General features: G+C 44.0%; 2 protein-coding genes across 2 annotated transcripts; both read right to left on the bottom strand.

Annotated features, from left to right (window-relative positions):
- Positions 1–6,564: 6,564 nt before the first annotated feature.
- On the bottom strand, positions 6,565–10,578 carry LOC115106269 (fibroblast growth factor 23-like). The gene is made up of 3 exons (XM_029628838.2): positions 10,294–10,578; positions 10,091–10,194; positions 6,565–9,773 (listed from the first exon to the last, which is right to left on the bottom strand). Exons 1-3 carry the CDS (start codon positions 10,526–10,528, stop codon positions 9,327–9,329), a joined length of 786 nt encoding a protein of 261 aa, XP_029484698.1. The 5' UTR covers positions 10,529–10,578; the 3' UTR covers positions 6,565–9,326.
- Positions 10,579–15,482: 4,904 nt separating this feature from the next.
- On the bottom strand, positions 15,483–20,799 carry LOC115107055 (fibroblast growth factor 4B-like). The gene is made up of 3 exons (XM_029630417.2): positions 20,040–20,799; positions 19,428–19,531; positions 15,483–16,831 (listed from the first exon to the last, which is right to left on the bottom strand). Exons 1-3 carry the CDS (start codon positions 20,377–20,379, stop codon positions 16,652–16,654), a joined length of 624 nt encoding a protein of 207 aa, XP_029486277.1. The 5' UTR covers positions 20,380–20,799; the 3' UTR covers positions 15,483–16,651.
- Between the last annotated feature and the right edge of the window lie 6,228 nt (positions 20,800–27,027).

A 27,027-nucleotide genomic window follows, 5' to 3' on the forward strand; every position in this document is an offset into this window, starting at 1 on the left:
TGAGACCAAGATAAACTTATTTGGTTCAGATGGTGTCAAGCGTGTGTGGCGGCAACCAGGTGAGGAGTACAAAGACAAGTGTGTCTTGCCTACAGTCAAGCATGGTGGTGGGAGTGTCATGGTCTGGGGCTGCATAAGTGCTGCCGGCGCTGGGGAGCTACAGTTCATTGAGGGAACCATGAATGCCAACATGTACTGTGACATACTGAAGCAGAGCATGATCCGTTCCCTTCAGAGACTGGGCCGCAGGGCAGTATTCCAACATGATAACGACCCCAAACACACCTCCAAGACAACCACTGCCTTGCTAAAGAAGCTGAGGGTAAAGGTGATGGACTGGCCAAGCATGTCTCCAGACCTAAACCCTATTGTGCATCTGTGAGGCATCCTCAAATGGAAGGTGGAGGAGTGCAAGGTCTCTAACATCCACCAGCTCCGTGATGTCGTCATGGAGGAGTGGAAGAGGACTCCAGTGGCAACCTGTGAAGCTCTGGTGAACTCCATGCCCAAGAGGGTTAACCTCTTCAACCTATGGGGGCGCTATGTCATTATTGGATAAAAAAATACATGCCCGTTTTAAGCGCAATATTTTGTCACGAAAAGATGCTCGACTATGCATATAATTGGCAGCGTTGGAAAGAAAACACTCTGACGTTTTCAAAACTGCAAAGATATTATCTGTGAGTGCCACAGAACTCATGCTACAGGCGAAACCAAGATGAAACCTCAAACAGGAAATGAGCAGAATTTCTGAGGCTCTGTTTCCCATCGTCTCCTTATATGGCTGTGAATGTGCCATGAATGAACCTGAGCTCTCTGCCGTTCGTCCAAGATGTCTGCAGCATTGTGACGTATTTGTAGGCATATCATTGGAAGATTGACCATAAGAGACTACATTTACCAGGGGTCCGCCCAGTGTCCTGTGTCGAAATTATTGCGTAATCTCTAGGTCCATGTGCGTTCCATTTCTTCAGAAGGGAAAGTCAACTGCCACGATGGATTTATCGTCGATAGATATGTGAAAAACACCTTGAGGATTGATTCTAAACATCGGTTTGCCATGTTTCTGTCTATATTATGGAGTTAATTTGGAAAAAAGTTCGCGTTTTAATGACTTAATTTTCGTTTTTTTTCTTACCCAAACGTGATGGAGAAAACGGAGCGATTTGTCAACAAAAATAATATTTTTTTAAAAACTGAACATTTGCAATCTAACTGAGAGTCTCCTCATTGAAAACATCATCTGAAGTTCTTCAAAGGTTAATTATTTCATTTGAATGTTTTTCTGTTTTTTGTGAAAATGTTGCTTGCTGAATGTCAGGCATAATACTATGCTAGGCTATCAATAGTGTTACACAAATGCTTGTTTTGCAATGGTTGAGAAGCATATTTTTGAAAATCTGAGATGACAGTGTTGTTAACAAAAGGCTAAGCTTGAGAGCAAATAGATTTATTTCATTTCATTTGCAATTTTCATGAATAGTTAACGTTGCGTTATGCTAACTGATTTACACTGATTGATTTATGCTGATTGATTTACACAATCCTGGATACAGGTTTCTTTCGTAGCTAAACGTGACGCAGAAAACGGAGCGATTTGTCCTAAACAAATCATATTTTTGTAAAAACTGAACATTTGCAATCTAACTGAGAGTCTCATTGAAAACATCTGAAGTTCTTCAAAGGTAAATTATTTTATTTGAATGTTTTTTTGGTTTTTGTGAAAATGTTGCCTGCTGAATGCTAACGCTAAATGATACGCTAAATGCTACGCTAGCTATCAATAATGTTACACAAATGCTTGTTTTGCTATGGTTGAGAAGCATATTTTGAAAATCTGAGATGACAGTGTTGTTAACAAAAATCTAAGCTTGAGAGCTAGCATATTGATTTCATTTCATTTGCGATTTTCATGAATAGTTAACGTTGCGTTATGGTAATGAGCTTGAGGCTGTATTCACGATCCCGGATCCGGGATGGCTCGTCGCAACAGGTTAAGGCAGTGCTGGAAAATAATGGTGGCCACACAAAATATTGACACTTTGGGCCCAATTTGGACATTTTCACTTAGCCTCTTGCGACGAGCAATCTGGGATCGTAATCATAGCCTCAAATGAATTAGCATAACGCAGCGGACATAAATACCCCTAGTAACTTTTCCTATTCATGAAAATCGCAAATGAAATGAAATAAATATATTCAAACACAAGCTTAGCCTTTTGTTAACAACACTGTCATCTCAGATTTTCAAAATATGCGTTACAGCCAACGCTAGACAAGCATTTGTGTAAGTTTATCATGGCATAATGCTATGCTAGCTCTGCTGGCAGCAGGCAACATGTTCACGAAAATAAGAAAAGCAACCAAATTAAATCATTTGCCTTTGAAGAACTTCAGATGCTTTCACTCAGGAGACTCCCAGTTAGATAGCAAATGTTCCTTTTTTCCAAAAATATTATTTTTGTAGGCGAAATAGCTCCCGTTTGGTCATCATGCTTGGCTGAGAAATCGAACGGAAAATGCTACCACTACAACGCCAAACTTTTTTCAAAATTAATATGCATAGTCGAGCATCTTTTCATGACAAAATATCTTGTTTAAAACGGGATGTTTTTCATCCAAAAAAATGTAATAGCGCCCCCTAATGCATAACTGGTTGGGTGTACTCACTTTTGTTGCCAGCGGTTTAGACATTAATGGCTGTGTGTTGAGTTATTTTGAGGGGACAGCAAATTTACACTGTTATACAAGCTGTACACTCACTACTTTACATTGTAGCAAAGTGTAATTTCTTCAGTGTTGTCACATGAAAAGATATACTCAAATATTTACAAAAATGTGAGAGGTGTACTCACTTTTGTGATATACTGTATGTCTCTGAATCCCTGCGTCAGGGGTACATTCGGCCCTCCATTTCACTCGCCTCCTCGAGTTTCTTTTTCGTGAAGAAGAAGGAGGGAGGTCTGCGCCCATGCATTGACTATCGAGGTCTCAATCAAATCACGGTGAGGTACAGTTACCCGCTACCTCTCATCGCCCCGGCGATTGAGTCAATGCACGCTTCTTCACTGAACTGGATCTCAGGAGCGCTTACAACCTGGTGCGTATCCGGGAGGGGGACGAGTGGAAGACGGCGTTCAGTACCAACTCAGGGCATTATGAGTACCTCGTCATACCGTATGGGTTGATGAATGCTCCATCAGTCTTCCAATCCTTTGTAGACAAGATTTTCAGGGACCTGCACGGGAAGGGTGTATCGATGACATTCTGATATACTCCACTACACACGCCGAGCATGGGTCCCTGAAAATCTCGTCTACAAAGGATTGGAAGACTGATGGACTGTTGGAGTATGACCTGTACGTCAAGGCTGAGAAATGCCTGTTCTTCCAGCAGGCTGTCACCTTCCTGGGGTATCACATTTCCACATCAGGGGTGGAGATGGAGAGTGGCTGCATCTCAGCCATGTGTAATTGGCAGACTCCAACCACGGTAAAGGAGGTGCAGCGTTTTTTAGGGTTTGCCAATTACAACCGGAGATTTATGGGGTTTTGGCCAGGTGGCTGCTCCAATTACCTCATTGCTGAAGGGGGGTCCTGTACGTTTGCAGTGGTCGGCTGAGGCGGACAAGGCTTTTGGGCACTTAATGGCTCTGTTTTCCTCGGCTCCCGTGCTGGTCCATCTGAATCCCTCTTTGGCCTTCATAGTGGAGGTGGACGAGTCCGAGGCTGGGATAGGAGCCGTGCTCTCTCAGCGCTCGGGCACACCACCGGAGCTCCGTCCCTGTGCCTTCTTCTCGAAGAAGCTCAGCCCGCGGAGCGGAACTATGATGTGGGGGACCGGGAGCTGTTGGCTGTGGTTAAAGGTTTGAAGGCGTGGAGCTATTGGCTTGAGGGGGCTAAATACCCTTTCCTCATCTGGACTGACCACCACAACCTGGAGTACATCCGGGCAGCGAGGAGACTGAATCCTCGTCAGGCAAGTTGGGCCATGTTCTTTACCCGTTTTGTGTTTACCCTGTCCTACAGACCAGGTTCCCAAAATGTTAAGGCAGACGCACTATCCCGGCTGTATGACACAGAGGAGCGGCCCATGGATCAGACTCCCATACTCCCAGCCTCCTGCCTGGTAGCGCCGGTTGTGTGGGACCTGGACGCGGACATTGAGAAGGCGTTACGTACAGAGCCCGCTCCCCTCCCAGTGTCCCGTCGGGCGTATGTACGTTCCATCTGCTGTCCGTGACCAGTTGATCTATTGGGCCCACACGTCACCCTCCTCTGATCATCCGGGGATCGGCCGGACGGTGCGCTGTCTGAGCAGGAAGTACTGGTGGCCTACGTTGGCAAAGGTTGTGAGGGTTTATGTTTCCTCCTGCTCAGTGTGCGCCCAGTGTAAAGCTCCTAGACACCTGCCCAGAGGTAAGCTACATCCCTTACCCGTTCCACAACGTCCTTGGTCACACCTGTCGGTGGGTTTTCTAACCGATCTTCCTCCCTCTGCCCGGTCTTCCCCAGTTCACTTCGATAGTCTGGAGGGCGTTCATGGAACGTCTGGGGGTCTCGATCAGCCTCACCTCAGGTTTTCACTCCGAGAGTAAAGGGCAGGTGGAGAGAGTGAACCAGGATGTGGGCAGCTTTCTGCGGTCTTATTGCCAGGACCGGCCGGGGGAGTGGGCGGCGTTCGTGCCCTGGGCCGAGATGGCCCCGAACTCGCTCCGCGACTCCTCCACTAACCTCTCCCCCTTTCAGTGCGTATTGGGGTACCAGCCGGTTCTGGCGCCATGGCATTAGAGTCAGACCGAGGCTCCTGCGGTGGAAGACTGGTTCCGGCGCGCGGAGGAGACATGGGAAGCTGCCCATGTTCATCTCCAGCAGGCCGCGCTGCGCCAAAAAAACAGCGAAGACCATCACCGCAGTGAGGCCCCGGTGTTCGCACTGGGTCTGGGTCTGGCTCTCGACCCGAAACTTGCCCCTCTGCCTGTCCTGCCGGAAGCTGGGTCTGCGATTTGTGGGGCCATTCAAAGTCCTGAAGAGAGTGAACGAGGTGTGTTACAGGTTACAGCTTCCCCCCTATTACCGCATTAACCCCTCGTTCCATGTGTCTCTCCTCAAGCCGGTGGTGGTTGGTCCGCTCCAGGAGTCTGAGGTGTGGGAGGTTCCTCCACCTCCTCTGGACATCGAGGGGGCCCCAGCGTACTCTGTCCGTTCCATCCTGGATTCGAGATGTCGGGCCTTCAGTACCTCGTGGAGTGGGAGGGGTACGGTTCAGAGGAGAGGTGCTGGGTCCCGGTGGCGGCCGTGTTGGACCCTGAAATGTTGCGGGAGTTCCACCGTCTCCGGCGGATAGCCCGGCGGCTCGCCCCGAGGCCGGTGTCGGAGGTACTGTCAAGACGTCTACCGAAGTCGGCTCCCCTCCTTGTTCGGGCGGCTCTGTTCCAACCATGTCTTTGTGTGGGATTGTTTTGTTACGTGTTTTGTATTGACTCGCCTAGCTGTTTTTTTCCCGGGTACTATGTTCCAACCCGGAGGATGTTTGATTGTTAAACATTTTTGCTTATTTGTGACTTTGTTGCGCTTTGCACTTTTGTGTCACGACTCCCACCGCAGGTGGCTCCTCTTCCTGTTCGGGCGGCGCTCGGGGGTCGTAGTCACCGGTCTACTAGCTGCCACCGATCCCCTTTTCCTTTTCTGTTGGTTTTGTCTTATTGGTTTATTGTTTCTTGTTTGGATTTTGGCCGGTTATGCCCGCCTGCTTTTGTGCGGGCTTGTTTCTCTGTTCGTTTTGTGGATGTGCTATTTTCTTATTTTCTCCGGACTGTTTGGGTCCTGTTTTTGGGCCGGTCATTGTATGCGCCTGGTGTTTTGGCGTGACCTTTTCTGTCACCGGAATAAATATGGTTGTCCTAAACCCTCTGCTCTCTGTGCCTGACTCCGCACCCACTACTCCTAGAAGTCGTAACATTTTGCCTTTGGCTGGAGGTTTGTTGGACGCTGTTGCGTCCGTCTGTTGTTTACGTCTGCCAAATAAAGTGTGCGCCTGATCACAACTCTGCTCTCCTGCACCTGACTTCAACACCAGTAGCGCATACGATGACATTTCTGCACATCATTTGAGAGAAATAAGCTTTTTGTGAGTATGGACAATGTCTGGGATCTTTTATTTCACCTCAAACACTTTACATGTTGCATTTATTTTTTTGTTCAGTGTACATAGATCCAGACACATTACAGAAATAGAGATGCAAAATAATCAACCTCCGGATGAGTATGAGTGGGGAGTTTAAGTACAATTATTACAAGCTTGTTAAGCTGGTAGCTTATTCTTTAGATGTTTGGGGCTGCTGGTGAACCATGATGTGCAGGCATAATCAAAGTGACACATGACAAGCACACATGCCAGAGACTTTGTGGTGTTCATAGCTAGGTTTCCATCCAGTTGGTAACAGATTTTCATGTGAATTTTCAAAAATAACTTAGTTTCCTTTAGGAGAATTTGGCGCCGGACAACATGACAGGGGAGATTTTAATTTACTGAACATTTGATGAATATAATGGACATCCACATGCATTCAGATCCAACCTGGCGTAGCCAGCACCATCAATAAATGAGGGATGTTGGCCAAATAAACCACATTTACATGTCCTTAAAAACAGCCTATAACAAATGACAAAAACACAGAGATTTGAGCACTAAATATATCAGGACATTGCATGCAAAGTCCTATAAGCAAGCAAGTTAGACATCGAAGTAGTCAATGAAAAGGAATATGGTGAATTGACATCTAATTCATTTTTGTTTGAATTCTCGATAGCCATCAGCTTGTTTGACTGTAGCCAACTTTATGCCCACTGGTGCGATTGCTAACCTTTTAAACAGCAACACACAGCAAGTTAAGTTTTAATGTCAAATACACAAGTACAGTGAAATACATTTCTTGCAAGATCTAAACATAAGCAAAATAACACATGAAAAATCTTATATTGCTGAATATGGGATTTATTGTAATTTATATAATTACAAAGTCCCTAACGTTGTAGATTACTGTCAATATCAAGTCTATTCAGACGACTCAGAAACAAAACAGAGTATGCCTTTTCTCCACCCAGAACTGCATTTGCTTGCTATTGTGACATCATGGGGATCTCAGGTAATGCAGTTTTTCAACCTTAAGTACTAAAATATTTATCTAAAATAATAATCCCCAAAAATAAATACATTGAAAATAGTAATATTTTGTTCATAATAATTAATTTTATCAAGATAAATGTCACCAATACTCATACACAGCTTACTCACAACTAACCTAATGTAGCAGCCATAAAATAAACGCCTGAGCTGAGTCCCCATATCCGGTTTTCTGGGGAAATGGAAGCTATATCCCATCAAAGGCCAACTCAGAATTCCTCTTTAACAGTTAAGCATCCATATAAATACTAGAAATAACAATAAATGAATAGATTTAAATAAATAAATACTTTCAACTTTCTTGGGATTGGCTTTGTTGCTTGCTTTTGCTGGCTAGCACCTATCACCAACCTATACTTTCTATGTGTTCTGATACCCTGTAGGTTGTAGGCCTACCATTCATTCCCGTTTTAAATTAAATGGCCTATAACATGTAGGCGTACTGGCATATTAAACATTGTAGTAGACCTAATTCTATATGGAATATGTTTAAGTTTCATCATCATAATCTGTCCTTGTACTCTTAGATTTAAGTGCTGCGTTTGACACTGTTGACCATGATGTCTTTCTGGACAGACTGGAGAGGTGGGTTGGCCTCTCAGGTCCAGTTCTATATTGGTTTAGGACCTATTTAACTGGTCAAGAGTTCTTTGTCACCCTTGGTGAACAAAACTCTGAGAAAATACATATCATGTGGTTCCACAACGTTTGATTTTGGGTCTGGTACTGTTCAGTTTATATATGCTACCCCTTGGCACCGTCAGAAAGCACAGAATTGATTTTCACTGCTATGCAGACAATACACAACTTTACATTTCTGTGTCACCAGAGGATTTTAGCTACACGTATAAATTATTATTTAAATACTTGGTTGGCTCACAACTTCCTCCAGCTAAATCAAGAGAAGAATGAGGTACTTATTGTTGGAGCCAAAGCCCAGAGAGAGAATCTAGCCACACATTTTAATTCACAGGCAATAAAGATAAAACAACCAGGTAAAAAAAACTATGTTCTTTCAGATTCTGAAAGTGACCAAAATAGCTTTTTTTACCATGTGAGGAACATTGCCAAGGTGCGCCCGTTTCTCACTTAGGCTGATAGAGAGACTCATCCATGCTTTTATTTCAAGCAGGCTTGACTACTGTAATGCTACAACTGTAATGGTCAACTGCAAAACATACAGAATGCTGCATCACGGCTACTGACCAAGACCAGACGGAGAGTACGCATTACACCAATTTTAAAGGTCTCTGCACTGGCTGTCTGTGAGTTTTAGAATTCATTTTAAGATTCTTCTATTGGTTTTTAAATCTATCCACGATTGTGCACCTCAATACATGTTAGACATACTTTTATGTTAAGGCCCTCAGGTCCAATGGCACCGGCATTTGAACTATCCCAAAGCCTAGGACCAAGAAGCATGGAGAGGCGTGCCAGACAACCTGAGAGAGTCCGGAACTGTGGACATATTTAAAAGAGATCAACTGTGGACATATATAAAAGAGATCTTAAAACACATATTTTAGGGGTCCTTGGGGGTCCTTTTTTTGTTGTTCAGTTTGTGTCATCTTTTGTTTTTTTATCTCATGTTTGTTGTTTAGTAAATATTTCAGCTTCTATTTTCATAGTTTTTTTTTTACAATGTTTTTCCTGTAAAGCACATTGTGTTGCGTTCCATGTCTGAAATGTGCTGTATAAATAAAGCTTGATTTGATTTGATAACCCGAGTATTTTCTTGTAGGCTTCTTACATTGTAAAACATTTAATAAAGTGACTTCAGCTCAACTTACTTTTTTTCTTCGGAGAAGAAATTTCGGGTGTCAGCATGATTCTCATAAGAATCTATCCCGTAAACAGAGCGCACTCGTGCAGAATTTGCGTCCTATAATTAAAAAGCACGGAAACCAATAGTTATATACCCACTAGCTACTGTGCTATAGTGAAAAATGAACAAAATACAATATTCCGTCTTATGACTATATACAAATGACTAATATGCTCTAATAAGCCTGTCACGGTCAGACTTTCACAGGTGTAATAGTTGGGGTTTGTTTCCAGACCAGCTGGAAAAGATCCAACGTGAACGCGCACACAATTTATATTCTTAAAACCAGGTGTACAACGGCAAGTCTCCTGTCCTCTTATCCCACCATTGCGTTCATTATACGGGGGCTGGGAGGGGGGTTTAGGGAATGCACGTTCCACGGGTCGTCGGAGGGAGATTGGGGGGTCTCCCTGGAGATGTTGCGTCCCTCGGGGAGTTCAGCCTCCTGGTCCATCTCCAAGGTGTCATCCAGCTCCGGCATAGCCCGGGAGTCCTCATCCTCCTCCGTCTGCCCCAGCATGTTGTACGGATCAGAAGGGTCAACCACCCGGTTTCTCTTCTCCCGGTGTAAGAGGCGCTCCAGTGGCACCGTGTTCTTCTCCGATAGGAAGAGGGAGGTTTGCGGTAGATTCTGACCCACCGTGAACACTTGCTTTATCCCTTCCAAGTTGAGCAGAATACCAGTTCTGCAAGAGTAGTACACGTCGCGGTGGTTTTCCAATAACTTGTGGTTAAAAAGACAGTCTTCCTTGTGGCAAACAGTCTGTAAACAGATACATTTACGTAAAAACTGCAATTTAGAAACGTATATCCATTAACTTAATTGTTTAAGTGTTGCTTGAGTGCTAAACACAAGAATAATTCGACCAGTGTAAAACAAAACAAAAACGGATAAGATATAGGCTGTGTGTTTGGAAAAAAGTGGTCTGAAATCCGTGCGTAAAAGCGCATTTTTGGTTAATGTCATGAAAAGTTCAAATTAGGAAAAAGTGCCATTCAATTATCTCACGAGTCTCATTCTAAATGTTAAGAAAACATGTATTTCAGTTCAATTGATAATGAAAATGGGCATTTACTTACAGAGCTGAAGGGGTTTCCCAGGGCATCCATGCAAAGGTAGCGGTTACTTTTGACTCCAAGTATCGCCACGCGCTCTCTTGTTTCCGCCTTCAATACAATCACACCTGTTGACAAAATGAATTGTGTTAGCCTATAGAAGCAGATTAAAGACAACGACCAAATTTCAATCAAAAAGAAACGGCAAAAATGTAATAAGAACTTACTGTATGAGCTTCGAAGTGTAGTTTTGCGCACGTGGCCATTTAAACGGATCTCAAGGTAGAAATTGTTCACGTCTGAAGACGTCTGCAGGTGTACGTATCTTCTCGGATTCCCCCAGTTGGATCCCAGGAGAGGTGATGGGTTTGGAAGGGCATCCACAAGTCGAAATCCCTGAAGAACAGCCAGTAAGAGCACAAGGACGGCGTCCCTCATCCCAGATGTCTTGGTTATTTCCATATTTTCCTCAAAGAACACTAAAAATGTATCACAGAGATTTCGGATGTAGCTGTGAGTTCTGTCGCAAACTGTTTGCAAACTTCAGCTGATCTGATGGTCCAACGTTTGAGAACGGCTCTATTTAAAGGGACCCAAATGCCACTCCTGCTCACATCCTTTAGCCTACGCAGCGCTCGCCCCCAACGCAGATGTGGGTCTTTCTCTCGGCGGAAGGAAGGGGGTGCATCTCCACCTGAATGTTTGTCAATAGGTATTGGTCACCAAATAACGTAGTAGTCTCCTTGAGCAATGTCTGTACAAAAGTGACGTCTTTTTTTCACGCATTAAAACGTTCACAATCAGGATCCTTGGACTCATGTACCCTCTGTCATTTCAGTGTGCGAAATATACCCCTCTGTCCAGTAAGCATATTATAATGACCGATTAACCATATTTTTTGGAGGTATAGAAAAAAAAACAATGAGTCAAGGTTAAGCCCTTTATTGGATCTAGTTTTACCCATTTTATAAGGCTAAAGATAATCTATACAACCAATTCCCAAGGTTTCCTGCCCCTAATCTATACAACCTATTCCCAACACCATTCTAATGTTTTGAAAAAAGTAATTTTATGATAGTAATTGAACATTATGGTACAATCTGTTTGAATTAAATGATAAGACAACATCTTAGACTCAGATACATATTTGGCCATTTAAAAACACAGATCTAATGTAGTGCTGTATTTCTATCTAGTATTTTCTATTTAATTATAAAAACATAAATCCATGCCTGAATAATACTAATTAAGCTCTAAATTAACATTACACTGTGTGTATATGTGACGATGAGCTGCCCCCTTAAATAACTTATGGTCTGGTGCCAACTTCCCATCACAAACAATTCCACCATTACAGAGTTTGACCAGCAGAGGGAACCACAAGGTAATCTATGCCACAATGTGGACGGCACAGGGGGTCCTAGTGTCGGACCAAATAAAAATAAAATGACCAGCCATAACTATCTTATTTCATATATGTAGACTATAGCACTTACACATTCATTTAATTATTCTGTTTCTATGTTTTATGTACTTGGTATTTTTAAGCACCTGACTAAATTAATTTCCCCCTGGTGGGACAATAAAGTTGATCAAATCTAATCTTCAGACATGATGATTTCATGTTAGACACTTTTCCAAGTATGAACTGCTGCAGATTTGCCTTTGTTGTTGGTGCTTCAACATAAGAAGTGTCAACATTCTATAAGGGGGTTCAGGGGTCACATTTTGCAGAGCAGTGCCCCTGAACCTTAAAATAGTAGATCACCTTAAGTATTGCAATAGGCTGCAGAGGGCACAGTGCACTGGTCAGTGTGCATTACACACTATATGTTTGGTAAGTCACTCATCTTTGTGTGGGAGGTGCTAGGAAGAGATCAAGTTGATCTCTCCTAGGTGACGTGTACATTATTCTCTGTCACCTTTAACAAAGCCATCCAGCCCCGGGCTCAATAAGAAACCAAGAAAACAACAAGTATAAAACAAACGTTTATTGGTATCTCAGGAATACAGTAGAATGCTGTGCACAGCACATACGTACAAAAATAAAAGGAAAAACATTTTCAATATATTAGTATTCTTACGTACCCTTGTCAGTTTTTCAGAAATAAATGATTGCAGGAGTCTACTATTTTACAATCGTCATAACAAATTAAAACTAAGGCAGAAGGTGAGGTATATGTTAACAGAGAGAAGGGGCATAGGTGGAAGCTCACTCCCCTTAGTGCAGGGGTACAAAACCAAGAGAACGAAAGTTTTGCCGAAACACATGCAGACACACTCCCAATCAAGCTTGGTGGGCAGCTTTAAGAGTTAGTGGAGCATGATAACAGGACGCCTTCTCTGCTGAAGCTCATTGACACATTTCACAAATCATTTTCAAAAAGAACTAGAATTTATTGCGGTCGTATGTTTTGGTCAAGTCTGATAGGGAACAGAATATCAACCGGTAATCTTTAGGCTTCCAGCTTTTAGTTGCCTCACTATCCCGTTACCATGCTCAGACATAGGAAAGACAGCATTTTATAAGCTACTTTAAGATAGCAAACTTTCACTTTTCACAAGCAGCACTACTTTCAATATTTTCAAGATCTCTGATAAGGTGCACCTTTGACATCTTGTTGACTTTGAGGGAGGGTGTGCAAGACTCTCATACACACACACACACACACACACACACACACACACACACACACACTTTTCACACCCTGGTATGCTGACATGAGGATTTAGCTGTTAAATGAACTGACATTGAACTTATTAAATACATATTTGCCTCACTTTTATCAGAACAATGTAGCTGATTCTTTTTTTTTCGTTTTAACTTTTACCCATGTCCAAAACTATCCCAGAATGTTTTCATGTAATAACACATGCAGTCAAAGCGGCAATAAGTCTTTAGTCTGATCTCTGAGAACACTCTTTAACCAATAGACAAACAACAGGATTTACTTCCAGTAAATAGATTCTCATTACAACATGTTAGGAAAAGGAGATTTGATCCAGGCCACAATACCGTGTGACAGATTCATTGCATGTCCATAATAATCCATCCTAAAAAAGTAAGTTCCTGTTGCACACCACTAGTAAGTGTACAGGTAGGTGCTGCCCTTTAGAGAAAGCTTCCATCAATCCTGAAAATAACCTCAACGGACTCTTGTAAACTGTGGAAATTGTTTAACAGTTACTCTGCAATATGAAACTCCCTTGCAATACTCCAATGTGCCACTAAAATCTTTAAATAACCGCTCCAAGACCTCTCTGTAAAGACTGTGAAAGTGTAAGGGAAGGGTTGTTTTAGATAGGATTGGAAGCTCTTGTCCACAGTCTTTTGATATCAGAGCCTTGGTTCTCAGGCAGAGCCAGGTGATTCCTGAAGAGCAGTTGGTTGGTTGACGTCACAGTGGCCCACAAGGCCTGCTGTAGAGACAGAGAACTGGGAGGATAGAGACTTGCAGTGACTTTGCTCTTTGTCTCAAGTACTGCATCAAGTCTGCAGAGGTCCCCTCCCTGGAAGTATTTGGATGTAGGCTACGCACAAGTGTGTGAGGGAAGGGGTGTGAGAGGAGCAAAAATGAAATCTGCATTCACATTAATGCAGGGTAGACGCATCAAACCAAGTGTTTGAACTTCGGCAAGAGAAATTAAAGACATAACTCAAACAACTGTAGATCTCAGACACATGTATTCTCAGCCAGGCAATCAGATATGAAAAGTGACAATGACAGTTGTATATATATTTTTTTAAAGCTACAGTCTATGATTCGAAAAACAAAACACTGCCTAGCCACTAGTTTTTATAGTTTTAACATATTTTTACAATTACATTGCTCACAAACAGTGGAATAGACCAAGCTTATATTTTGGGTTCTGATGGGGTAAGACTGTTTAACTAAGGTCATGAGGCATTTCTATGTTATATTCTTTAAGAATAGATGGCTATAAAGGCTCATTACATTACATTTAAAGTCCAAAAATGGATGCACCAATCACAGACTGTAGCTATAAAGCCACGTTTATAAGGGCAATTAAGGACAAGATGGAAGTCTTGGAGGCCACTGATGGTCTTTCTATGGAGACCATTCAAACAGTGCATAAAGAATTCCATAAATAAATAATCAACCCAGCACAGCCCTGTATGTCCCTTTAAAACCAATCAACTAGCTTTACATCAAATTCATTGCAAATGAATCAAATAGAGAGATAACACTATCAAATAGAGACAAACATTGATTTGATGGGAGGTGACCCAAATAGCAGACCACCCTGGACACAGAGTCAGGGTCAACACTGGTCCATGACTCTGACCGTGAACTTAAAAAGGACTAAAGCAGAAAAGGAATCTCCTGGGTTACTGCTGGAATCCCAAGGTCCCTCCAGCCCCATGGGGTTTCACAGGGCCGGGGTGGTACTGGTTAAAGGGGAGTATGTGGGGAGCAGCCAGTCCTCCTGGATGAGACACATTCTTGCAGGGATTCAACAAACAGAGACAGCAGGCCGCATCCCATAAGTCTTTCCTAGGTTAAAATAGTCCTGCTCCTCCTCGGCTCCACCAAAGAGAACATTCCCAGAGGGTGACTTGGGGTGGGTAGAATGAGAAGCCTCAGTTTTCAAGTAACCAGCAGCAGAGGAAAGAACACTATTAACTATGAGGCACTGCACTGTCCTTCAGTCCAGTGCTGCACATTGACTCCAGGAACTGAGCCTCCCGTAATTACATTTAAAACCATCCAACTACCGCTTCCAACAACTTTCTGCCACTGCAATGGTGTTGCAGAGCACACTGATCTGGGATTTCACCAAACACATTAACAAACAACTAAATAAATAATCATGTATGGGAACGATTCTCACCAACATAAAAGACATCAGGCACCATCATGGATGGTCACTGTGCAACCTGAACTACGCAACTTGTTCCTGGCTCTTTTTTTCTGTTTCACATTTGTCAATATTTACATCATTTTTCATTGGCTTAATAGACGTGTTTATGTATGGCGATGCACAAAAGCCTGCAATTTTACATTTCACACACTCACCCAAAGCCAAACGCTAAAGCTTTTGGGTATGTCAGCAGTGTCCCAGTTTGTGAGCAGATACATGTTCTATTGTGCGTTCTTATGCTAGTCCCTTTTTCAGTTCATTTCAAGCCATGACGCAAAGGAGCTTTGAGACAAAGGAGGTTTAAATCCAGTCTAACACATAACTGCCCCACCGTGTTTAAATTACCTTGTGGAGAGACTAGAGTCTCACATGGCGGTTAAACTTCTACTGTGGGTGGGCAACTGAGTTTCTCTACCTCCCCACACTCATGGCTGAGTTCTCCTCTAGTCTTCTCTCTGTGTACCAGAGTGTATATTACCTAATCGATCTAATAACAGAAAAAGAAAATAAACCAGAGATAGACCTGCCCCCCCCACGCCCTCCTTGGAGTGTCAGCCCTATTTCTGACTACAGTGGGTGTCTCTTACATGCAAGTTTAAGGGGCCACAAGTGGGAACACCAAGGCACCTTCACATCGTGCAGCAAGGGAAGTGCATTTAAGAAGTCTCGTTCTCAATCCCCCTTTTTGCTTGAAAATAGCAAACCAGCAAGTGCTCAAAGGTCTCAGAAAAAGGACTAAAAACTAAACAGGTATTTCCTTGAGCATACAGTAACTCCATGCATCTCTTTATCCAGTCAAGTGGTTCTTTGAGGTAATAAAAAGTATCCATTTCACTCCTAAAAGCTAAGGATATTAGTCATCCACCCCGAAGACGGGGTGAAGCAGCCCCAGTATCTGTGAGTTAGAGATGTCTTTAACGCCCAGGAAGCTCCGATTCAAACTTCCATTAGACAGCTATGCAAGCGTTATAATGTCAAAATATGTTTGTTATGGAGTTTGACTGAGCAAATATGTAGTTTGGCTGAGCAACTATCTTAATTTACTCAAGTTACGACCAGTATGTATTTCCAGAAAAGGTGTCAATAAAAATTGAGAAGCAACAGAAAAAATGCCTATTCAGCACATCCAATCCCTCATTAATGCCACGCACAGGTCCGAAGTTTACAACATCTCAATACATTGGAGGTGCGAAATAGGAAAAAAATGTTAGTTGCTTGTAAATGTTTTGTTTGTCCTTTTTTGGAAGTCCATACCGGCTGTAACGGGATTAAATGACGATAGTTTCTCAGCTGAAAGTATTTTGACATTATAACACTTGCAGATCTGTCTAATGGGAGTTGGATTTGGAGCTTCCTGGGAGTTAGAAAGAAGACACGTCATACTCATCATCGACATCTCTAACGCACAGATACTGGGGCAGGGTGAAGCATACTTCCATTATGGCACGCATCAAAGTAAAGCGAAGACTGGCAAAGGCTTTACACTCCTCAATCGATAATGATATGTGATAAGCAGCAAATAATGACACATACATAAGTTCTAATACAAAGGTAGCTATCCAAATATACATATATAAAGATAATAAATACTTGTGTAGTTTTTGCAGTCCTTTTGTAATGGTGTATATGTATACTGTGTAATTCTATATTACCTGGGAGAACATCCACATGTGCAAATTAGTGAGTTATTGCCAACTTTGATCATAATAATCGTGGGAGGAAGTGTGTGACAGTCATGGCGGTGGTTGCCTTGTTGCCTCTCTTTGCGCGGCCATGTTTGCTGAGGGCGATGTAGGAGCCCTTGTAAACCGAAGACTCATAGGCATTATAGTTGTTTGGCAGCAAGGTCTCCTTGAACTTGCACTCGTCCCGGAAGAATTTCTAAAAATGGCAAATGGAGAGACAAGGTCAACAAAAATCTCAAGTTAGGAGGACCACAGGATGAACATTACACTACAAGCGTGCTTTGGCAAAAGCTTAGATGGATGGCATAATTTCTCTTGCTGCACCAGACCACATGACACAGTTCAGTAGACAAATATTGTTGGGGAACATTTGAGATGGATTATATTTTGCTCATTATTAAAGGGGCAGTGCATTCAAAAACCTGATTTCCAGTTTTTGTAATGATATTTCCAAACTATGAGGTTGACATAACGCTCTGAAATTGTGAAAATTATGATAATGTCCTTTTAGTGTAAGAGCTTTTGGAAAAAAAACGCCTAGAATTTCAGCCTGTTAAGGTGGGATGGAATTTTGGCCCACAGCATGACATCATAATCTGATCTGGTTATTCTGACCATTTTTTTTTTTGCATATGTATCCTCCTACTGTGAATGGGAAAAACGGGTCAGGCTCTATAGTCTAAACGATCCTATCCACCAATCATGGATGTTTATGTAAATATATTTCAATTTGTATCAACCCATCTACATGATCAGACATAATTTCAATGGCAAAAGTGAAGTAAATTATAAAAAACATATTTGGAGTTATTTTCCAAGAAATAGACATACAGTGATAATTAAAAATCTTAATTAAAAAGACTGCATGCTGGCTTTAAATAACCACTTCAAACTTCTAAACCATATGCTCTAAATTTCTGTTGTAAACGCAGTCATTCATATTCAATAATTTACAAGTTGTATAGTAATCATTTTTTTGACAATATTTCATTTTCATGATTCAAGTATTGGGTTTTCTGCTAATCTAACATAAACATTCAGACAATAAACTATTTCAAGAGTTTTCAAAATACAGAGGAAACAGAGGACTGGACTAAATGTGGTTAAAAAGAGTTCAGACACTCCTTGTTCATCAACTTCATGAAGAATCATTGCCTGCTGATTTACAGTGTCTTGTCAAACTGAACATATTAAAATACATTTCAGAAAGTTGTAGATCTCCTCCACGGCAATAGATTTGGATGTTTCCTGCAGCTAAACACTACTCAGTTCAGTCAGTTTCTGAACCCAGAAGCCCAACATAGCGAGACTTCCGGAAACCCTTGTGAGGTCAATGAGAGAAGTGAAAAAAAATCTTCCTTAGTTTTTCATTTTCTCGAAATCTGACACTTACATGTTGTAATTTTTTGTCAAAAACAAGTTTATATCAAAGGAGTGCCTTTGATTGGTGGCCTGCACATGCGCAGTTCGACACCGAACGACCATTAGTACCGATTATGTGTTTCTGCGCATGAGTTTAGCTAGCCAACGTTGCCATGACATCACCTACAAGCGTGATAGGGCATTTCTATTGGAGATGCAGTTTCTACATACTGTAAAACTTAAATTAATAGCCAGAGCGGTTTATTTGCTTCAATCACCGAACACAACTGGCGCATACATTATAACACTTGCAGATCTGTCTGATGGGAGTTTGAATTGGAGGCTTCCATTTGAGCAAGGAATCTATTGCTCAATAACATGTTGAAAAGACTACCACACTTTATTGTGACCAGTATGACCAGTCTAAACATTATAATAACACATCCATTGCAGATCAGACTTGCAATTTCAGCTTCAGCATCATTCTCTCACTCTTTGTATCCACTGTAATTGAGGCGACCATGTCAACCCACACTGCAGTCTCATCCATAGCAATACTGTTGCTCTCCTGTATCTTCTATTGCGCAATCTTTACCATTTGCACTGAAGTTCACTTGTAAACAATGTATTTAGATCCATCGTTTATTTGAAACATGCACGGCTATTAAAAGGAACAGGCAGCTATTTGTGACTGCATTTAATTTAAGTTTTATGGTATCTTCATACTCAACCATCTTTGACTGCAGGACAAAAGCAGGGTGCAGTTTTATAGGCTAAAATGTCAGACCCTAATGTTTGCCAATTCAGACCAATTTACAGAAGTAGGCAAACACTGTGGTGCAATATTTTCATTCAACAATGGGCCTTAAAATCAATCTTGATATAATCAATGCTAAAACTCCTTCACTTTAGATTAGTAGTCCTACCATGAAAGTTGATTGATTCCTTCAATAAATAACTTCAGACATTCAACTGCCAGAAAAGCAATTAGATGATTGATGGACTATTAGGCTAATGTTAACTAACGAGTTCAATAAGCATCGGTTATATCGTCTTATTCAACAGATCATATTTCAATAAGAATGATATGTTTGTAATCGTTTACAAAACCCCTTTCCATTATTCTACACGGGCTACAGAAAGACTACACTGAAACAAGTTATAACCTGGGCAATTGGGAATTATGAATCATTTATAATGGATTCATTCCGTGCTTCATGAACGCTCCCATCAGTGAGGTAATATTTGATTCGGAGAGAACAAAATAATGCAGAGGCTCTACTTTAACGAAACAAATTCTTCATAAAATATAATTTGTAATAACATATTAACAAAGAATTGAGCTAATCTCAAACACATTGCGTTTTTCTCCATCTCTCTTAGAAACAGCATGCCCAGCAATAGAGGGAAATACAATAGCGCACACCTACCGTTCCATACAACCTTCCTCTGCTGTTCATTGCGACAAACAGCTCACTTCTCACCCCATACATACTTAGCACTCCTATCTCCACCGTAGAGATCTCTATTAGACCTAGTCAAACAAAGCATGGTGTTATACAGAGGAACCTTGTCAAATTGACAGTGTATCAATGCGTTTGACTATGGGGGAACAAAGCCGTGCATGATGCAGCGGTGGGTGTAACCTTGTAGGTGGCTACTCTGCATGCATCGTCTTTGTTCTGGATCATTTGTGGAGCAATGCTGTTCATTTCCTATTGCCCAAATGAATATCTATCATAACTGCACTTTCTGACGTGCAAGGCAATCCTTTTCAGCCCACAGAATGAGCCAGTGTAAAAATAAGTTGGCGTCTATATTGGTCCAAGCATTCATGTCATGTTTTGGCCTGGGAAGATATTTAGCACTGACTGATACAAGGTTTTTTAATAGATTTGTCTTTGCTTTGAGAGACATTCAATGTTGTCGACCCCAATGATTAAATATCATGCAAGACCGACAAGGAGCTCTCAAGTCGCTTTTACTTGGGACCGCTCATATTATATGTTCTCTATTGAATTACATTTCAGGATGCGACTCACTGTACTGGTTCTCATTATGTACACCGTTTATCCTGCCGTCAGGGAGGATCTGCAGGTGAAATCCAATGCCCACATTGCAGTAAAGTCGCCGCACTCTCTTGATGCCCAGCAAATAGTCACTCTCCCAGTTCATGTCCGATTTCGACCCAGAGATTCCCAGAACAGAGCGGGAAAAGAGGGTCTCCCACCTTTGCTCCAATAAAGTTGCATTAGTCCTGCTTGGAATCGGATATGATGACACAATCCCCAATAGAGACCCCAAGAGAACAATTGCAGTCAACGTCCAGTGCGTGCTGGCCTCGTTGCACATACCGATGAAGAACCTTTGCGCAATGGCCATCCAGTTTACCTTCGGGGCACGTGGTCAAAGTTAATGGCCCTAAAAATACCTCTCTTCTTGTTTTTCTTCCTTCGGCATGGCGGTAAAGGCTTATTTTTGGAAGGCAGGTCAGGTCTTCTGGCATGAAATGACAGCCCGAAAGAGGAGTAGAGAAAGGAGAGAGCGTGACAGAGCTTGAGGTGGTGGTGATGATCATCTTTTGCAGCTCCGCGCCTCTCTCGATAGGCAACGCTGGCTGTGGAGAATACCACTCACCAAAAACCTATGTCACCTTGCCAGGCACTCGCATCCTTATATGACATCACTCTGACTTCATTGCTGCCTCGTCGAAGTGAGGGAGGGGAGAGAGGAATAAAAAGTTGCAACCCAGCAAGTGTATGCAGCAAGCGCTGAGCTGCAAGTCTGATGAGAGTATGTGCAGCCGCTGTCACCTCACATGTGAGATGGGGCAGGGGGAGAGGAGTTTCATTGGGTAGAGTTGAGCAATCATGGGATGCGATGGGGTACTTTGACCGAGCCCAAATTGGGACGCTGGTCATATATATGTCTGACAGGCTGCTTCCTTATTTAGAATGAAGGTGTAAAAACAGTCCAGTAGTCACCGGAGAGCAATGGCAATCCTGTCCGCCACTTCCTTCGCTGTTTGTTCAGGACGTTTACACAACAACAACGCATTTCGGAATGCCTGGACATATTTCTTATTATTATTTCGGAATGTCTGGAAAGTTTATTATATAGAGAATGCACTTGTCACCGATTAAAAAAGGAAAACCCATATTAACATGTCACAGGAATGTGAGTGATTTTTCTGTCTCCGGGTTCCCTCACCCTCTACCCCTCAAACTCCGGGATACTGGAAAACGCGGTGTTATTGTCAGCCTTGAACAGACTACATATGCCGCGGGGAATGCCCATACGTCAGAGAGTGCCATGCTACGTGGTTCCCCAAGTGCTCTGGGTGCCAAGGAGCACAAGTCAAGTCATACCTTGGCAACCACTAAGAGGGGCGCTGTTGCTGATACACAAACAACAGTTATATGAAATAATTGCTTTGCTTTGGCAATATTTTCAATTTGAAAAGACAAAGCATTTTGTCAGCTACATAATTCATATCTATACATTTCTTAAAATCAGAATGTAGACTGGTTTCCATGAGAAATAAGATTTTAGCCTGTAACATTGTATTAGCAAATATTGCATTGTATTTGAATAGGTCTACAGGAATGGAGTTGAGTAGCCTGATTTTTGTAATTCCAGAAGTGGATATGGACTGTTATTCTATTTGTGAAATAACATAAAACACTCCATTACTATACAATAAGCAATGACTGTTGTTAATGTTGTAACTTCCAAAAATGATTGCTATAAAAATTCTAAATGGGACAGTTGAAGTGGGGTACCAAAGAGTCAGAGCATTCCAATATTTTTCACAATTATACAGTTTAAGTGATCTACAGTTCCAGTGAAAGGGGAACAGTAGAATAGGCAAGCATGGCAGAGAGTTTATTCAGCAGGCCCTCAGTCTGCACAGAGGCCAACAAACAGGTACAGAGGCCAACAAACAGTTACAGAGGCCAACAAACAGGTACAGAGGCCAACAAACAGGTACAGAGGCCAACAAACAGTTATAGAGGCCAACAAACAGTTACAGAGGTCAACAAACAGTTACAGAGGCTAACAAACCGTCACAGAGGCCAACAAACAGTTACAGAGGCCAACAAACCATTACAGAGACCAACAAACCGTTACACAGGCCAACAAACAGTTGCTGTTGATGTGCCCTTGGGGAGGGTGCTTGGCCCTGGGTGCCTATGTGGGTCGCTCTGGATGGGGGTGTCTGCTAGATGATTGGAATGTAATGTACATTTTGAATGGCTTCACTACAGGTAGATTGTATGTTTGAAAATTCAACAACACAGGCTAAAAAACAGTTAGGGAGGCCAACAAACCGTTACAGAGGCCAACAAACAGTTACAGAGGCCAACAAACAATTACAGAGGCTAAAAAACAGTTAGGGAGGCCAACAAACCGTTACAGAGGCCAACAAACAGTTACAGAGGCCAACAAACAGTTACAGAGGCCAACAAACAGTTACAGTGTCATGTATTGTCATGTTATGTCTTGTTCCTGTTCTTTCTCTTCACTTCGTTTCCCCCTGCTGGTCGTATTAGGTTACCTTCTCTCCCTTTCCTTCCCCCAGCTGTTCCTCATCTCCTCTAACTACCTCGTTTACTCTCTCCCACCTGTTCCCTTTTTTCCCTCTGATTAGGTCTCTATTTCTCTCTCTGTTTCTGCTTCTGTCTTTGCCAGATTCTCGTTTGCTTCACCCTTGTCCCGTCCTGTCGTAATCTGCCTCTTCATCAGATGCTACGTGTGATCAGGTACCTCTGTCCTCTACAATCCGCGCCTACCCGGAGAGACCAGCAGTCTGTTCCCGCTAACCCTGCTATTCTCCTCTGCTGCTAGAAGGGGACTCTCCTGTAAAGATCAGAGGACTTTATGATTTATTTGTCACCCTCTCTGCGGGTTGTCTATTTTGTCAACCGATACATCAGAAGAGGATTTATGTCTTCCCTGTGTTTGGACAGTTAGAGGACTCTGTTTCTGTTAAACCGCTTTTGGGTCCTCACTCACCTGCATAACAGAAGAATCTGGCCAAGAATGGACCCAGCGACTTCGGATCCTCTCCACTCAGCCGTCGAGATCCAGGGAGCGATGCTAGGCAGACACGAGCAGGAATTGTCTGCTGCTCGACATGCCGTTGAGACCCTGGCCGCCCAAGTCTCCGACCTCTCGAAACATATTCACCATCTCCGCCTCGATCCACCGGCTACTTCCAGGGCTTCCGAGTCTCCGGAGCCCAGAATTAATAACCCGCCGTGTTACTCTGGGGAGCCCACTGAATGCCGCTCGTTCCTCACCCAGTGTGATATTGTGTTTTCTCTCCAGCCCAACACGTACTCCAGGGGCACAGCTCGTATCGCCTACGTCATATCTCTCCTTACTGGACGGGCTCGTGAGTGGGGCATGGCAATCTGGGAGGCGAGGGCTGAGTGTACTAACCAGTATCAGAACCTTAAGGAGGAGATGATACGGGTTTTTGATCGTTCTGTTTTTGGGGAAGAAGCTTCCAGGGCCCTGTCTTCCCTATGTCAAGGTAATCGATCCATAACTGATTACTCTATAGAGTTTCGCACTCTTGCTGCCTCCAGTGACTGGAACGAGCCGGCTTTGCTCGCACGTTTTCTGGAGGGTCTCCGCGCGGAGGTAAAGGATGAGATTCTCTCCCGGGAGGTTCCTTCCAGCGTGGATTCCTTGATTGAACTCGCTATTCGCATAGAACGACGGGTTGATCTTCGTCACCGAGCTCGTGGAAGGGAGCTCGCGTTATCCGTTGCCCCCCTCTCCGCATCACTACCATCTTCCTCCACTGGCTCAGGTGCTGAGCCTATGCAGCTGGGGGGTATTCGCATCTCGACTAAGGAGAGGGAACGGAGAATCACCAACCGCCTCTGTCTCTGTTGCGGTTCCGCTGGTCATTTTGTCATTTCATGTCCAGTAAAAGCCAGAGCTCATCAGTAAGCGGAGGGCTACTGGTGAGCGCTACTACTCAGGTCTCTCCTTCAAGATCCTGTACTACCTTGTCGGTCCATCTACGCTGGACCGGTTCGGCAGCTTCCTGCAGTGCCTTGATAGACTCTGGGGCGGAGGGCTGTTTTATGGACGAAGCCTGGGCTCGGGAACATGACATTCCTCTCAGACAGTTAGGGAGCCCACGGCCTTGTTCGCCTTGGATGGTAGTCCTCTCCCCAGGATTCAGCGTGAAACGCTACCTTTAACCCTCACTGTCTCTGGTAATCATAGCGAAACCATTTCTTTTTTAATTTTTCGTTCACCTTTTACACCTGTTGTTTTGGGCCATCCCTGGCTAGTGTGTCATAATCCTTCTATTAATTGGTCTAGTAATTCTATCCTCTCCTGGAACGTCTCTTGTCATGTGAAGTGTTTAATGTCTGCTATCCCTCCTGTTTCCTCTGTCTCTTCTTCACAGGAGGAGCCTGGTGATTTGACAGGGGTGCCGGAGGAATATCACGATCTGCGCACGGTGTTCAGTCGGTCCAGGGCCACCTCCCTTCCTCCGGGAACCACTCCCCCCCGGGGTAGACTATACTCTCTGTCGGCTCCCGAACATAAGGCTCTTTAAGATTATTTGTCTGTAGCTCTCGACGCCGGTACCGTAGGCCCTTCCTCCTCTCCCGCCGGAGCGGGGGGTTTTTTTGTTAAGAAAAAGGACGGGACCCTGCGCCCCTGCGTGGATTATCGAGGGCTGAATGACATAACGGTTAAGAATCGTTATCCGCTTCCCCTTATGTCTTCAGCCTTCGAGATCCTGCAGGGAGCCAGGTTTTTCACTAAGTTGGACCTTCGTAACGCTGACCATCTCGTGCGCATCAGGGAGGGGGACGAGTGGAAAACGGCGTTTAACACTCCGTTCTCGCTAACGCTCCAGCTGTCTTTCAGGCATTAGTGAATGATGTACTGAGAGACATGCTGAACATCTTTGTTTTCGTTTACCTTGACGATATCCTGATTTTTTCACCGTCACTCCAGATTCATGTTCAGCACGTTCGACGTGTCCTCCAGCGCCTTTTAGAGAATTGTCTTTATGTGAAGGCTGAGAAGTGCTCTTTTCATGCCTCCTCCGTCACATTTCTCGGTTCTGTTATTTCCACTGAAGGCATTAAGATGGATCCCGCTAAGGACCAAGCTGTCAGCGATTGGCCCGTCCCTAAGTCACGTGTCGAGCTGCAGCGCTTTCTCGGCTTCGTGAATTTCTATCGTCGTTTCATCCGTAATTTCGGTCAGGTGGCAGCTCCTCTCACAGCCCTTACTTCTGTCAAGACGTGCTTTAAGTGGTCCGTTTCTGCCCAGGGAGCTTTTGATCTCCTCGAGAAGCGTTTTACATCCGCACCTATCCTTGTTACACCTGACGTCTCTAGACAGTTCATTGTCGAGGTTGACGCGTCAGAGGTGGGCGTGGGAGCCATTCTTTCCCAGCGCTCCCATTCTGACGACAAGGTCCACCCTTGCGCGTATTTTTCTCATCGCCTGTCGCCGTCGGAACGTAACTATGATGTGGGAAACCGCGAACTGCTCGCCATCCGCTTAGCCCTAGGCGAATGGCGACAGTGGTTGGAGGGGGCGACCGTTCCTTTTGTCGTTTGGACTGACCATAGGAACCTTGAGTACATCCGTTCTGCCAAACGACTTAATGCGCGTCAGGCTCATTGGGCGCTGTTTTTCGCTCGTTTCGAGTTCGTTATTTCTTATCGTCCGGGCTCTAAGAACACCAAGCCTGATGCTTTATCCCGTCTCTTCAGTTCTTCAGTAGCCTCCACCAACCCCGAGGGGATTCTCCCTGAGGGGCGTGTTGTCGGGTTGACTGTCTGGGGAATTGAGAGGCAGGTAAAGCAAGCACTCACTCACACTCCGTCGCCGCGCGCTTGTCCTAGGAACCTTCTTTTCGTTCCCGTTCCTACTCGTCTGGCCGTTCTTCAGTGGGCTCACTCTGCCAAGTTAGCCGGCCACCCCGGCGTTCGGGGTACGCTTGCTTCTATTCGCCAGCGTTTTGGTGGCCCACTCAGGAGCGTGACACGCGTCGTTTCGTGGCTGCTTGTTCGGACTGCGCGCAGACTAAGTCCGGTAACTCCCCTCCTGCCGGCCGTCTCAGACCGCTTTCCATTCCCTCTCGACCGTGGTCTCACATCGCCTTAGACTTTATTACCGGACTGCCTTCGTCAGCGGGGAAGACTGTTATTCTAACGGTTGTCGATAGGTTCTCTAAGGCGGCTCATTTTATTCCCCTCGCTAAGCTTCCTTCTGCTAAAGAGACGGCACAAATCATCATTGAGAATGTTTTCAGAATTCATGGCCTTCCGTCAGACGCCGTTTCGGACAGGGGTCCGCAATTCACGTCTCAATTTTGGAGGGAGTTTTGCCGTTTGATTGGGGCTTCCTCTCTCTTCCGGTTTTCACCCCCAGTCTAACGGTCAAGCAGAACGGGCCAATCAGACTATTGGTCGCATCTTACGCAGTCTTTCTTTTCGTAACCCTGCGTCTTGGGCAGAACAGCTCCCCTGGGCAGAATACGCTCACAACTCGCTTCCTTCGTCTGCGACCGGGCTATCTCCTTTTCAGAGTAGCCTCGGGTACCAGCCTCCTCTGTTCTCGTCCCAGCTCGCCGAGTCCAGCGTCCCCTCCGCTCAGGCTTTTGTCCAACGTTGTGAGCGCACCTGGAAGAGGGTCAGGTCTGCACTTTGCCGTTATAGGGCGCAGACTGTGAGAGCCGCTAATAAGCGTAGGACTAAGAGTCCTAGATATTGTCGCGGTCAGAGAGTATGGCTCTCCACTCAAAACCTTCCCCTTAAGACAGCTTCTCGCAAGTTGACCCCGCGGTTCATTGGTCCGTTCCGTATTTCTCAGGTCATTAATCCTGTCGCAGTGCGACTTCTTCTTCCGCGACATCTTCGTCGCGTCCACCCGGTCTTCCATGTCTCCTGTGTTAAGCCCTTTCTTCGCACCCCCGTTCGTCTTCACCCCCCCCCCCCCATCCTTGTCGAGGGCGCACCTATCTACAGGGTCCGTAAG

Source organism: Oncorhynchus nerka, linkage group LG23 (assembly GCF_034236695.1).
Source record: "Oncorhynchus nerka isolate Pitt River linkage group LG23, Oner_Uvic_2.0, whole genome shotgun sequence".
Classification (NCBI taxonomy): Eukaryota; Metazoa; Chordata; class Actinopteri; order Salmoniformes; family Salmonidae; genus Oncorhynchus; species Oncorhynchus nerka.

Excerpts from the sequence above, each read along its gene's own strand:
- LOC115106269 (XM_029628838.2), bottom strand. The coding sequence starts at position 10,528 with ATGGAAATAACCAAGACATCTGGGATGAGGGACGCCGTCCTTGTGCTC. Across the intron at positions 10,195-10,293 it reads TACACTTCGAAGCTCATACA|GTGTGATTGTATTGAAGGCG; the intron begins GTAAGTTCTTAT and ends TTTTGTCAACAG. Across the intron at positions 9,774-10,090 it reads TGGGAAACCCCTTCAGCTCT|ACTGTTTGCCACAAGGAAGA; the intron begins GTAAGTAAATGC and ends ATCTGTTTACAG.
- LOC115107055 (XM_029630417.2), bottom strand. The coding sequence starts at position 20,379 with ATGGCCATTGCGCAAAGGTTCTTCATCGGTATGTGCAACGAGGCCAGC. Across the intron at positions 19,532-20,039 it reads ACATAATGAGAACCAGTACA|GTCTAATAGAGATCTCTACG; the intron begins GTGAGTCGCATC and ends TTGTTTGACTAG. Across the intron at positions 16,832-19,427 it reads GAGGAAGGTTGTATGGAACG|AAATTCTTCCGGGACGAGTG; the intron begins GTAGGTGTGCGC and ends TGCCATTTTTAG.